Source organism: Poecilia reticulata, linkage group LG14, assembly GCF_000633615.1.
Source record: "Poecilia reticulata strain Guanapo linkage group LG14, Guppy_female_1.0+MT, whole genome shotgun sequence".
Lineage (NCBI taxonomy): Eukaryota > Metazoa > Chordata > Actinopteri > Cyprinodontiformes > Poeciliidae > Poecilia > Poecilia reticulata.
The window spans coordinates 13,599,753-13,613,388 of record NC_024344.1 but is presented as its reverse complement, the minus strand read 5'-3'; the positions used below and the strand labels follow the sequence as shown (position 1 = coordinate 13,613,388).

The window sequence follows — 13,636 nt, the reverse complement described above, 5'->3', positions numbered from 1 at the left end:
ATATATATATAAAATAATTGGATTTTTACGGACAATTGCATGACAAGAAAACGTACATATTTCAGCCACAGATGAACCCAGAGACGTTACATACGCTCTCATTGATATGAAAACATTTGGGAAAGAGAGTGAGTCCCACATGTCTACAGTCGATAAAATGACTCAGAATGGTTTCATCCTGTATGTTGGTGATTATTTTATAATTTTTCCAGGGAAACATCCCGCACCAGAAGAGGGCGCTGTTTACTCTGAGGTGAAAACAGAAGCTGCAGGTACAGTTGGTCTTTGTAGTGAAACGTTTCTTCATGTCAACTTTACACTGCAGGTTATTACAGCTCAGCTATTGTATGTCCTGTAATTCATCAGTTCTGTATGAAAGGAGATAAACTGATCAAACGTTTCCTGTTTCCTGAGATCTGTTCTGTTTTCAGACTCCACTCCAATGTATGCTGAGATTGATCCAAAAAAGAAAGCCAAGGAGAAAAAGGGTAAAGTCAACATTTATCTGTTGTACTTTCTGCCCATAAATTTTAAAAATTATATTTTATGCCATTTAATATGTTGCAGTTTATCCAGTTATACTTGCTTTAATTGTATTCATTCAACTTTTAGTTTTAAAAATCTGTCTTTGTTTCCAGGAAATCTGGGTCCTGCAGCAGCAGAGGCAGTAGTTTATTCTGAAATCAGATCAGCTCCAGGTCTGAGGAACAACGCTGCCATGTAGGCTGGAGGCTCTGATGGTTTATTCTCATATTTAGTCAATGAGTCAAAATAACTTCTTTGATCACTCAGCATTTTTATCTCTGTCACACAAAGTCAGTGAGAGAAGCTGTATTAAATGTTCTGGCATCCATTTAAGCCATAAAATAAAAATATTTCAGAGTTTGTACAGTCTCTTATATCAATATCTACCAGTGAACTTCTGTTTATAATGAGCGCTCTGCTGCAGTTTCTTTTAATTGTTTCAAAATAACTTTCATTGAATTGTTTGACATGCAGTAATGTTTTTAAAACTTATCTACTTTCTGTTAATTTTCCAGTAATGACTTCAGTAATATGCTCCATTTTTCAGAATAGATGTGTGTGGTGCATTTTATTTAAATTGAAGTCAATGAAATGATGAAAATTTATGGTAATATTTGCCTTACTTACAGTTTAAGGAATGGCTAAATAATCAGGGTTTGTTGTTGTTTTAGTTGTTTAATCAGTCATGTTTTTTGGCATCATAACCACAAACTATGACTTATGTAAGATTTAATTATCCTTTAGACTCATCATTATACTGCATGCTTTCAATAAAATATCAAAAACTAAACATGTCAATTCTTAATGTTTTGAATTTATACAACGTTCTGTATAAATGTATAAAGTAGATAGGAATCCTTTGGTTCAAAATGTCTAAATAAAACTTCTCACTGTCTTTCTAGGACCTTTGATTTGATACATTTATCGAGCAGATATCAGGCATACAGCCAAATGTTTTTTAAGAAAATGTCAACTAGTGAAATATGAATCAGATAATTTATTTGGAAACAGAAGAATTCATTCTGTGAATCAAAAACCAGAAGCTTTAAGGTACCAGCCCTTGCATTAAGACTATTGCAACTTGCTTGCATGTTGAATTATGTTTCAAGTGTTAAAAAGAACAATGAACAAAAACAGAAAGCTATATGTAGTCACTGGTAAAGCGAATGTTTTGAGTTATATTGAAGTAGTAATCACATTTTTACTAGTTATGATTTTATTTCCTGGATAGTTAAATTCTTCCTCTTTCTTTTCTCTCTCCCTGAAGGATAAATAATTTTTTGTGACATTGTTTTAATAACTTATCTTCTACCGATGCTTTGGAGGTTTGGATGCTTTCTGCACAGCAGCTCATATTACCGTTCAGTGCTGTACCTACCGCGGCCACCAGGGGGCCGCCAAGAGCAATTTATTTTTCTTTTTGCTCATATAAGATTTCTACATACATTATCAAATACATATTATTGTAAAAAAAAAAAAAATCACAACTTAATAATATGTGTTTTTGTTAATTTAATCGCATAGAAATCATTATGAAAAAAATAAAAATAAAAAAATACACTTAGGGGGACCCCTAGCTGCCCTGGGGCCCTAAGCGCCCGTTTAGTTTGCTTTGCCTTGGGCCGGCCCTGGTGAGAGCTCTGAAGCGGTAAAGCTGTTGCAATGCTCTTTCTTAGTCACTAGATGGTGGTACAGACAAATAATTTAAACATAAAAGTACAGAGTTTCATCCCAGTTTATTGTGGGACTGTTCATATTTTTGGCTAGCGACACAAAACAAATAGAAATGTTTATAAAGATATGTATAAACTTTAAGACTTTTTTTTTCAGCATTGAACCACTGCTCTGATATCAGATATGTACTTTCATTGTATCAGAGCTAAATGAAACAACCAGCAACACACCGTGGTGCACTGTAAAAATAAATTAGTTGAACCAACTTAATTGAGTTGCTTCAATTGGTAAGAAGTAATTCAATTCAGTTTATCTGACTTAATTTATTACGTTTTCTTAACTGAATTCATTAAGTGTGTTTAAAATGACAAATTTAAGACAGTCTTTCACAACTCATTTAGTTTACTTCGAATAAAGAATTAAACTAATTAGTGATATTTTTTTACCAGGTTTTTTGGCTCAGGCGGCCTTTATTTGAGAGTAGTTGGACGTGAAAGTGGGTAATGAGAGAGAAGAAAGACACATAGCAAAGGTCATCAGGCTGGAATCAAACTTACGACAGCTGCGTCGAGGACTAAGGTCTCTTTATGTGAGTTGTGCTCTACCTGCACCACCACAGCACCCTGGTTGATACAGGATCTGTCCCTGGTGAAGTTTGTGTCATGACATCAGACAGGAACACAGCATTGAACTTAACTGTTTCAAATACACTTTTGAAAGTGCACAAGAATGTATTCTAAAAATACAGAGTGCTCTGTGTGGGGGGAACTCGGCTGGGGACTGAACCTTTAAGTAGGAGCTTTGAGTGAATAAACAGCACTTTGTATGAACTTAGACACTTAGATATTTGATTGTTGATATAATGGGAATTTCAAAATAAGGGTCATATGTGATGTTGTGTCGAATGACATAATTTGTCCCTGTAGAACAGAAAGCATAGATAAATTTCCCTTATTGTTCATTTTGATGCTGGAGATCAGTCTGACTACATTTGTTTCACACGGCATTACTTCTATTTTTATTACAGTTCAGTTCATATCTGAATGTGGTAATGAGGTCATTCTCACTGTGATGCCTCTGTAGAGATGATGAGAAACCGTAAAGTTTGAATCTCCCTCTATAAACCAGGAAAAAATAAACACATCTACATAAACAAATAGTTCAATCATATTCACACTGTTGGACAGAAAACATTGCAACTAGAAAATATAAATTTTTCAGTAACAGAAAAAACGTAGAAAAAGAAATCAAATGAAAAATAAACATAGAAGAAGAAATTAAACTGATTTGAACCAGTTTAAATCGTAAACACTATTATTATCCTCAGCTTCATTCTCTGCATCCATGGATCCACCAGACCTTTATGATCCAGGACTGGTGGATCATCAAGGTCATAATCTGGGTCTGACACTTGAGGTTGAACACCTTGCTGCAGCTCAACTCTTGTGGGTTTCACTTAATCTCTCTTTCTCTCTCACACACACATACACACACACCAGCTTTAGCTCCTTTTTAACATTGTGGTATTCAATGTTCTGAGTCATGAGCTGCTTTTAATCACATTACAGTATCCCATTGGGTCATTTTACAGCACAGAGGCAGCAAAACCACCAGACAGGTCAATTGTTCATCACTGACCTGAGAAGCAGAAGAACGGAAGTTACAAGAAGGAGGTGTGAAAAAAATACTTTTGAAAATCATGCAGCAAAAAATTTAAGAATAAGAAAAGGGGAGAGTCATTTTGCAAACTTTAATCACAAAAACTCAGATTCACATCAATGCCTTTCTTTACATTATGTAATATTTGTTTAACGTCAGGATATTTTTATAACCACATTTGTCGTTGTGTTCATGAAACAGGTTGAAATGTTTGTGCAGTGGACAGGAAATAAAACCCACCAACTGCTGTGGTCAAAGCTGCTGCTGCTGTTCTGACGTTTGTGATAAAGGGGAGGAAACACACAGCTATCCTGAGAAGAATAAAACATGTTGATGTCATTTATGTGTGACAGATGTAACTTCTGCTTCATTCTTCTAGATAAAACAACGTAGAAACCTTTCTGATGAGCAGAAGGTCTGGAGCTGAGGATGGAAAACGCTCTGCTCTGCATGCTGGGATTTTTCTGTAAGTTCATCGCTGACTTCATGTTCAGTAATCAAAAACATTTCTGTAAAATGGAATTAGAGATTAACGCTGTTGGATCGGTTTCTCTGTCTTCTTGAAAAGAAGCAATGTGTGTTTTCTATGATTAACTACATGTTGTCTTAGTGTTATTATATAAATGCTTTTTGACATTAAGTCTTTTTGGCATTACATATTTTATCTTTGAATTTATTTATCAAACCAAAGCAGTTTTGCCTGAAATTGTCACGTTTAGTGGTAGTTGAGGTGAGGATGAATACAGAGGACCCACGTAGTGGTGTGAAACAATGGCTTAATGGCAAAACTCACAGAAAACCAGGTAGCACAGGCGAACTAGGAGTCTGGTAGCACTGGAGTGAGGTGATGACGACAAATAACAGCAATGACTATGACAACTTGACTGATGGACCTGATGAGGAAAAACAGACACAGGTGGGACTAAATACACAGGGAAGGTAATCAGGGAGCACGAGACACAGCTGGGAGCAATCAGGGGCGCAAGACAACACAGGAACCAAGTAAACGCACAGAAATCTTGCAATGGTTAAAATCAGGGGAAGAGTCAGGGGGGCCTGGGAGGGCAGAGAGTCAGGGGGGGCTGGGAGGGCAGTGGGGACCCCACCCTAGGAAGCAAGAATTTTATTTCAGGGATTCAAGCCTCTGTCACATCTGACAAAAGCTGGACAAGATCTCGGTATGTAGGATTATGTAGGTTGCCCAGTCAGGGTTGACTCATGGTTGCTAAAAACTTTACAAGCCCGACTGATTTTAGTGACATAGTGGGTGTAAAATATTGAATAAAATGTTGTGCTACATGACTGACTTTTTTGTTTCACTGTTACATTTAACTTTATGACACACAAAATTACAAGTGGATCGCCCATATGTCATCATCAGTCACTTGGAAACAAATGGCAAACTAGATGGAGCATTTTTACGGACTAAGTTAACATGAGTGGAGCTCCATGGAGCGGCAAAGTGAGAAAGATGGAAAAAAGAGAGCGAGGAAAAGCCAAAAACGATGCATATTTTGTTCGTTGTCTTGGAGATGGACCGGAGGTTTTTTTTTGGCAGCGATTCCGACCCGCCAAAACTGACCAGGGAGTCAGGATAATTACAGGTAGCAACTCTGACATTATTCACAATATGTGAGTTAACTGTAGACTGATTGTAAACTGTATCAGCCCAGCCGCCTACCTTACGTCCCCTTTTTCTCTCTCGGCGGTACAGCGGTGATGTCAGGGACTGAGTTGCAAAGATCCAAAGAAGCATGAGTCGCTTGCAACATGGTGTGTGTGCAGCGGGATCGGTGCGTGCCGCTGCGTGTCCGCTTGAGATGCGTGCTCGGTTTAATGTCTCAACAGCAGCTTCAGCAGTTGCTAGCTGCTCCAGGTTCTGGGTTGAAATTGATAAAGTGTCAAAATGATCCGATCGCTCTCCGTGGTGCTGAACTGCTTTGAATTTGTGTTGTTTCATTATTAGTGACCAGTAGCCTGATGTTTCTGTTGTTCTCTTGGTTTATTATACTTCATGTCTGATTGATGGACTTCAGAATGACATAGTCACTCTCTGTGGTGGAGAAACTTGTAAGGCCCACTGTTGTCTATGTTGTAAAGTTATATTGTCCTAAGCTTTATTATTTGGGTATAAAAGACCCCGTCATTAGCCTGTCACTGGCCCAACGCTGACTTGTTCCACCATTGGTTATATTTGTTTTGAGTTTAATTATATCTGATCAGGTTTTATTCTTCATTGCAGTGCTCAGTCATCACATCTATGTAAATGCTGAAGGTAGGAATCAATTTTTCTTAATTGTTTTGCATTCAGTTTATGATAAATATATAATCAAACACCAACTTTTTATGCATTTTAAGTTAAATATATATTTTTATTAGTTTTATTTGGGAGATGGTCAGACTACTTGAAGTTTAGTGTACTGATTTGTGTAAAATGAAAAATCTTTGTATGCAAAATATTATCAGTAGATGAGTATTTTTGATCTCGATTTGATCATCTCAGCAGATCTGAGAGAGTCAAGAACTGAAGACGATGAAGGGGAAGAAGACAAACATTCAAGTCAGTAACATTCTGGTTCAAGATGTATTTAATGGCTGCCTCAAAATCTTACATTATCATATGAAGTTACCATGTTTATAAGATGTTTATGTGTTTAAAACTGAAGATTCACATGAGAGGAAACCTAAAGAGGAGAAAGGTTTGTGCTTTTCTGTAAAAGTTTAACGTTTTTCACTTCAGCGCCATCTGCTGTCTGTGATGTGAAGGCAAAAAGTTCATGTGGACAAAGTTACTTCCCTTTTATTTATACTGACATTTATTAATCTCACCATCAGTCAGTAAGATTGTAATCATGCCGGTTTGATTATTTCTGACTCTAATAGAGAACTGACTATTATTTCTTACATTTACAAAAATTATCATGGCAACTTTTGTTGTCTTCTGTCTAAACAGTTTACGGGGAGAGTTAAAAAATATTAGAAAATTGATTTTTTTTATTATTTTTTTATTTCTTTTTGTGATTTTACTTTCTGAAGGGGCCTCAAAGACAAACATGACTAAAATACATCCAGTGATTTATTCTTGTTTTCTGTAAGTCTCTATTGGTCTAGATCAATGGACAGATTGTCTTTAAGAGCCAAATTAAAAATAAAAAGAGAGAGAGAGAGAGATTTTATTGGTTCTAGTGGCCTTTATTTGATAGTTAACTGACGGGAAAGTGGTTAATGAGAGTAGGGGAAGACATGCAGCAAAGGTTGCCAGGCTGGGAATCAAACCTGTGACGGCCACATCAAGGACTAAGGCCTCCATATGTGGGTTGTGCTTAACCCCTGCACCACCACAGCACACCCAAAAAATTTAGTTTTTGAGATGAATATTTGGATCCCCTGGCAACAATCCATCCATTCAGGGATATAAATGTTCTGACATCACTTAAAGCACAAACCCTTCAGACCCTCACCACCCTGCCCTGGTCCTGTATCATCAGCATCACTAACAGTGTTTAAATATAAGTTTGGTGAAATCTGTGAACAAATGAAGCATAAGCGCAAAGATTTGATAACCTCTCATTTCTTCTGAAAACATTAAATCAAATTTACCATCATGTACATAAATGCTAAGAGTTGAGATTTATGGTCTGTTAAAATTCAAGCATTAGCACAGTTTGCCTGCCTTGGGCCAGTAAAATGAAAAAAGTCCTCAGAGAAAGGGAAGGAATGCAAAAAATTCTGATCTGTTTGGTGGATCTTCCTCCAGGGCCAAGTTTTCTCTCCAGTCCATCCTACAAATACCTGCAGTCAATCAAAGATGACAGTATTCTTGTGTGTGTGAAGATTTCAAAGCTGTCAATCAGAGGAAAAATAGTTCTCTGGTGGAACTGATTTATTATTATCAAATTGAACACATGTTCCCCTGGTGATGAGTGAAATAATCTGCCAGTTACTTTTTCATCAACATTTAATAATCTTGCTGATAAGTTCCTTTTAAGTTTCTTTTGTCTTATTTCATGTTCTAAGATATTTGCACTAGAAATTCAATCAAAATACTTAGTAATATTTTGTATTTTTGCAATGTAGATTAAAAACCTGCAACAGTGATGCAATTTTTTGTCCAACACTGTGACTCTGGTTTGTTATTCTTCAGCTGTGAGAATCCTGCTTCAGCACCAGGAAGATGTGCAGGAGATCAATCATTTGATGATTTGACAGATTTTCTTTCTTTTTTTTTTTTTACCGATTCTTTGATCAGGTGATACAAAGGAAACCAACTACACTGACCTCAGATGCGAACTTCATACAACCCATTGGTATGAAATATAAATTTTTTTATGTTTAAAGATTTTTAAGTAAATACATTCCTTTTCTTATCATCTGTGATTACTTTTTGTCTTTTAAAATCAACTTAATTTCTGTTTTGTCATATTTACCCTTGGACACAATAAATGATTAATACTTGACATGGCAGGAAAGGCTTTTCATGTTACATTTCTAACCAGAGATTCTTTATGTGAACAGCTTCCATTAATCCCACTATGACCCTGAAACACAACTGGTCTGAGATATTCAGAGGAGAGACGGTCACTCTGACATGTGAGACCAATGGAGGAGGAGGAACTGAGTGGACGTATGAATGGAGAATAAACGACCAAGTCTATATATAGTTTAGAAAAACCACGACAAGACCTGATGATTGACCTAAAACTTTTGAACAACACTTTCTGAATTTTAGTAAAGTGTTGTCTCTCATGTGGAATCCCTCCATCCTTGAAATTATGCAATAAATTCATCTGATTGTCTGAAAGTTTAGCAAAATCACCAGCAGACTAAAAATAGTTCAGCCTTTAGTTGTCAGCAGCTGTTTCCTTGTTGAATGACTGAGAAGTGATTTGTTCAGTAGAGCTGATTTCCAGCCCAGTTCTCCTGACTGCAGCAGAACATTAGAAGATGTTCTGGTTCAGTAGTTTGGTTCAGTTCAGCTCTGAAGGGATTTGATACAACATGATTTGATTCAATCACAGTCAGATTATTATGATTTCTATAATTTATCAATTAATGTGTTGATTAACAGTGGATGATGTAATGTAAATGAAGCCTTTTTTATGAAAAAGAGACTATTTTTAATATGAAATGCTAATAAATATATGACTCCATAACAACCACAGATGCTGCTGCTTAAAAACATTTGACAGAATAAATGAGTTAATAGTTGAATATTGATGTTTTTGTAAATGTTAAAGGAAACAAGTGTCCTATCATTCTTATTTAGAATTTCTTAATTCTGTCTAATTAATAAAACCAAAAAATGTTAAAGTGTGACTTATGGGAATAAAATGTTTCCTTTGTTGACATCAATGTTATTTATCTAAATTTTGATCAAACTTGGTTCTATAAACCTGGATATGAACTGGACTTGTCTTATAAAGTGAACTGTGATGTTATTTAGTGCTGTATGAATAAACCAAACTGAATTATATTGAAACAAATCAAATTCTAATGATATGTCTCTTTCTGTCTTTGCGTCAATCAGCTTTAAACAAACCCAAAGCCAGACTAACAGCAAGTGATACAATCATACCAGCAGGGGGCAGTGTAACACTGACCTGCTCTGTGGACATCGATGAAGGCTGGAAGATTTACTGGTTCAGACAAAAGTCAGTGTCTTCTACAGCTCGATCCATCAGAAGCAATAAACCAGATGGATTCCTCAGCGTCTCAAATGAAGGTGTTTACAGCTGCAGAGGAGGAAGAGAAGATCCAGTTTTCTACACTGAATACAGCTCAAAGGTCACCATAAATGAAACTGGTCAGTTTAATTTCTGTTCATCAATGAAACAACAAATTAAATCTGAACTTTGAGTTTATTTTCAGTGATGCATTTTATGATTTTAAAAAAATCAGCAGATAACAAGAGCAGGATAACATGTAGTTTTTGTTCATGATGCCTGAAAATTAAATCCTTCTGTAAATAGATTTAAGATGAGTGTCTCATCCTTATTTTACTTTATGGGATTTGGTGGTAAAGTTGTTTACATCTTTATAGAATAAAATTTGTCATGTTTCTTTTTTTTTTTTGGACTTTTTTTCTCAGCTTTATTTCATTTAGAACTTTAGGCTTGCTAATCAATCAGTTTGTATCTAATAGATACAATATGGGCCATCGTAACTCTGAAAGCAAACAGGTTCCCCAGAGAAATAAAATTTAATTTCAAGCAGAAAAAAATTGTTAAGATGTATTTATTTGTGTTTATAATTAGTAGAAGATTGAAGCAGTGCAGAAAGAAAGTCCTGGAGTCAAATCCTGGCCTGTTGTCTTTCTTCATGAAGTTCGCTTAAAAGATTTTATTTTCATTTAGAATCAGGACAACACTGCTGGTGTCTATGTGGTGGTCAATTTTAAGTCACGTTTATCTGACTTAAAATTGAATGATATAATCAAATCTGCATAATTTCTTTATTTCCAGTAGCTGTATCCAGGCCGTTCAACTCTTTATTTCCTGTCATGTTGATCGTTGGGCCAGTTGTTGGAATCGTTCTCATTATTCTCATGATTCTCCTGATCTTGTTGTGGCGCTGCAGACGGTCCAAAGGTGAGAACTTTTTTTGCCAACATTGGATCAGATTTAATCAAAACTTTATTTGCTCAAATATTTTAATTTTATTGTGACGTTTCAAGATGGACTGAAAGTAGGAAAAAAATTGCTGAATGTCTTTTTTTTCCCCTGCAGATTTAAGCAATATCAGGTCAGTGAAAAACATCTGTTCTCTCTTTAAACATGCATCATAAATAATTACTTTCATGAAAACATAAAAGTTTTTTTTATTACTTTTAGATTGAATCAAGCAGAGACCCAGAATGACGGTTCTGTTTACAGCTCTCTGCTTCATGGTTCGTCTCACATTAAACATCTTTATTATTAACTGGAAGGTTTAACTGCTTCATTTTCTGATTAATCAGTTTCAGAAACAAAAATATTTAAACACAGAGTGAATCACATTTCTACATTAATGGTGCTTACATAGAAAGAAATATTCTGACATTATTGATTCATAATTATTACTCTTCAACAGTATAACATAAAAATACAATTATAACATTTTTATGAAATGAAGGAAATTCACACTGGTAATAAATACCAATCTATTGGCAGGAAACATATTAAACTAATCAAATGGTGCTAAAAACAAACCAGGAGAACATATTCTTTGTGTGAAGGTAATGTAATTAATCTATTTCCAGTCATTTGAACTTTGACCTTGTTTTATTGTCTTTAGGTGACTCTTCCCTCTATGAGACAATCCAACTCAGCAGAACCTCAGGAAACGGTAAAGAAAATGTTTTATAGCAGAAAGAGATTCGACATCTGACTGATTAGAGAGACTTAATGATGGAAAATCATTAACTATTTTAAATGAAGATACATCCAAACATATTAAAATTCTCTTTTTTCAATTTATTAATCCGACAGTTTCAGCAGAGAGGATTCATCATCCAGCAGAAGATCCTGACTATGATAATGTTGACCAAGGTAAGTATAATTTAACATCTACATAATAACTCAACATAATGCATTGACAAAAAATACTAATCAAAACAAAGGACAATAAAAAAGGTAGATAGATTATGCATTCCTCCTTATGCTTTTTTATCTAGTGTTTATGTTTTGATTGAAAACAGTTCATCTATTAATATCTTCAAATTCTATCAATATTTGATTTCCTGATATGCTTTATAACAGAATGTTTGAGCTAAACACTGAAATAGTTAAAATATGAATTTATTTTGGAACACTTCAGAGTCTTTAGAAGACTAACTCATTTTTAATGTTGATAAATATTTCACTAAATAATTTCTCCATTGACAGGAAAATAACTCTGCAGCAACAGAAGCAGCAGTGCTGAATGATCCTCCTGCATGAGTGAAACGCTGTTTCCTGGGATAGTCTTGTGTTTTTATATGGTTTTACTGCAAATCTGTAAACTAAAATGGATTAAAAAAAAATTTTTTTTGCTTACATGCACTGTTCATTATCTATCAGTGTGACAAGTGTTTCAGTGTGTTTACCATTTTTCCCTTATTCTTATTTTTGATTCATTTATTCCTTCTGTAGTTGGTCATAATGCTTACATTTAAACATTATTTTGCAACTTTGCTTCACTCTCTATCCCGGGTTTGTTTGTGTTAGCATTATGTTGTAGTTTCCATCTATGTATATGTTTTGGTTAAAGCTAATGCTTCTGGACCATTGAATGAATTTGTTTCTTTTGTTTCAAGGTAAATTACTTGTTTTCCTTTTCGCGTGTCCTTTGTAGATCTGCAGCAGGGCAGGTGCATGGGAGGGGCCGGCCCAGTATTTCCTGCTTAAATGGCTGGATGATGTCATCGATTACATGGCTGGGTTCTCCCAATTACAGTGTTTTCTTTTGTGTTTTGTTTTTTCTTTACAGGAACATTTTGAATTGTCCCTTATTACATGGTTTCTTTTGAAGACCATTTAATTTTGTAAATGAGTTTGTAAATTAGATTAATAATCTTATTACCATTTCTCTGTCTAGATTTTGTTTGGTTTGACTTGTTTCATTGTGGTTTAGTCCAATCAGAGCCAAATAATGTAATAAACTTAATCAGAAGAATCTGGAACCGGTGGCTAGTGCTGTTTGTTTTGTTCACCTTTCTGATCCTTTGACCACACTACTTCACAACCAGATTTGTCTGTGCTACCAGAGTATGTAGCTTTCTAGTTGTGAGGCAAATGCTAAAGTGAGTGTTCATCCTGGAATCCTGATTATTGGATTGTAAATAGTAACATGTTAGAATACTTGTTATCAGATTAGAGTAACACATTACTGATGTGATGATGGCATACTTGTTTGACATTTCCGCTCAAAATATTTACTGATCTGTCAGGTTTCCGATATGCGTCCCCCCCAATGACAGACTCGTTCCTACGCCCTTGCCTAGAACACTCTAAAAGGCAATACCTATTCTTACTTAAATTAGGTCTGTATGCTTTACTCAAGTCTCACTAAATTGTTTATTCAACTCAAGTAATGTGAGCAATGTACATGTTTGGCCTGAGAAAAGTACAAGACTACGTTATTTTGAGTAAACTGGATTTGACCATTTTTGTCACTGGAGTGAATGCTTCAGCTCAGCGGTGCGCATGCGCAGTAAAGTGCGGGAGACAACACATGAGTCTTTTACACACATTAAAGTTAGTTTTAAATTGACTTCTCTTATGTCTAGAAGAATGAATTTCTAAACTCTTAAACATCCTTAGGAGTCAAACAACTAAGAATGATCATAATTAAGCTACCCAATTTCATGTGTTTTCTAGAAAACCCAACAAAACAAAAAAATTACATTAGTGCAGTGAAGGTATAGATAAGTGTCCATTCAAAACCCAACAAAGTGCAGATTTTCCATCTGGAAAGTAGGTAAATTGTAGAAGCAGGAACACTGAACGCCTGGTCAGGAGGATTTGTTACCTCCTGTCATAAAAGTATACTGTAAATCTTCACTCTCTGCTTCGGTCACTCGACAGTGGACCAGCAATAGTTCTTTGAGTGGAGAGCCTTTCAGAAACATCTAAACTAGCTGTTGATCTGGACGTTGTCCTCTTTGGTGTCAAAAGTTGAAGTACTTGATACTTGGTACAGTGAAGTTTTGCTGCTCACTCTGTTGCTCTGTTGTTTCAGATTTAAAGTCGTGATCTAGATGGACATTACAGACAGGTCGTCCTTCACAGTGGTTGATGTGGATTCATGTTGTTCCTTCCTT

The 13,636-nt window shown here is 35.5% G+C and overlaps 2 protein-coding genes across 2 annotated transcripts in view; both read left to right on the top strand.

The window, feature by feature from the left end:
- The window catches only part of LOC103476154 (basement membrane-specific heparan sulfate proteoglycan core protein-like), a 77,252-nt gene extending 75,964 nt beyond the window's left edge, over positions 1–1,288 (top strand). The window contains exons 17-18 of the mRNA XM_017308510.1: positions 432–488; positions 639–1,288. Of these exons, the coding sequence (XP_017163999.1) occupies positions 432–488; positions 639–724 (143 nt within the window). The 3' untranslated portion in view covers positions 725–1,288. The remainder of the gene's footprint in view (positions 1–431; positions 489–638) is intronic.
- A 3,665-nt stretch (positions 1,289–4,953) lies between these two features.
- LOC103475901 (uncharacterized) lies at positions 4,954–12,529 on the top strand. Its single transcript, XM_008427869.2, has 11 exons — positions 4,954–5,036; positions 6,101–6,133; positions 6,365–6,418; positions 8,108–8,165; positions 9,386–9,661; positions 10,320–10,445; positions 10,584–10,599; positions 10,689–10,744; positions 11,131–11,181; positions 11,325–11,384; positions 11,721–12,529. The coding sequence occupies exons 3-11, from the start codon at positions 6,392–6,394 to the stop codon at positions 11,726–11,728; spliced, it is 678 nt and encodes a 225-aa protein (XP_008426091.1). The 5' UTR covers positions 4,954–5,036; positions 6,101–6,133; positions 6,365–6,391; the 3' UTR covers positions 11,729–12,529.
- The last annotated feature ends 1,107 nt before the right edge of the window (positions 12,530–13,636 follow it).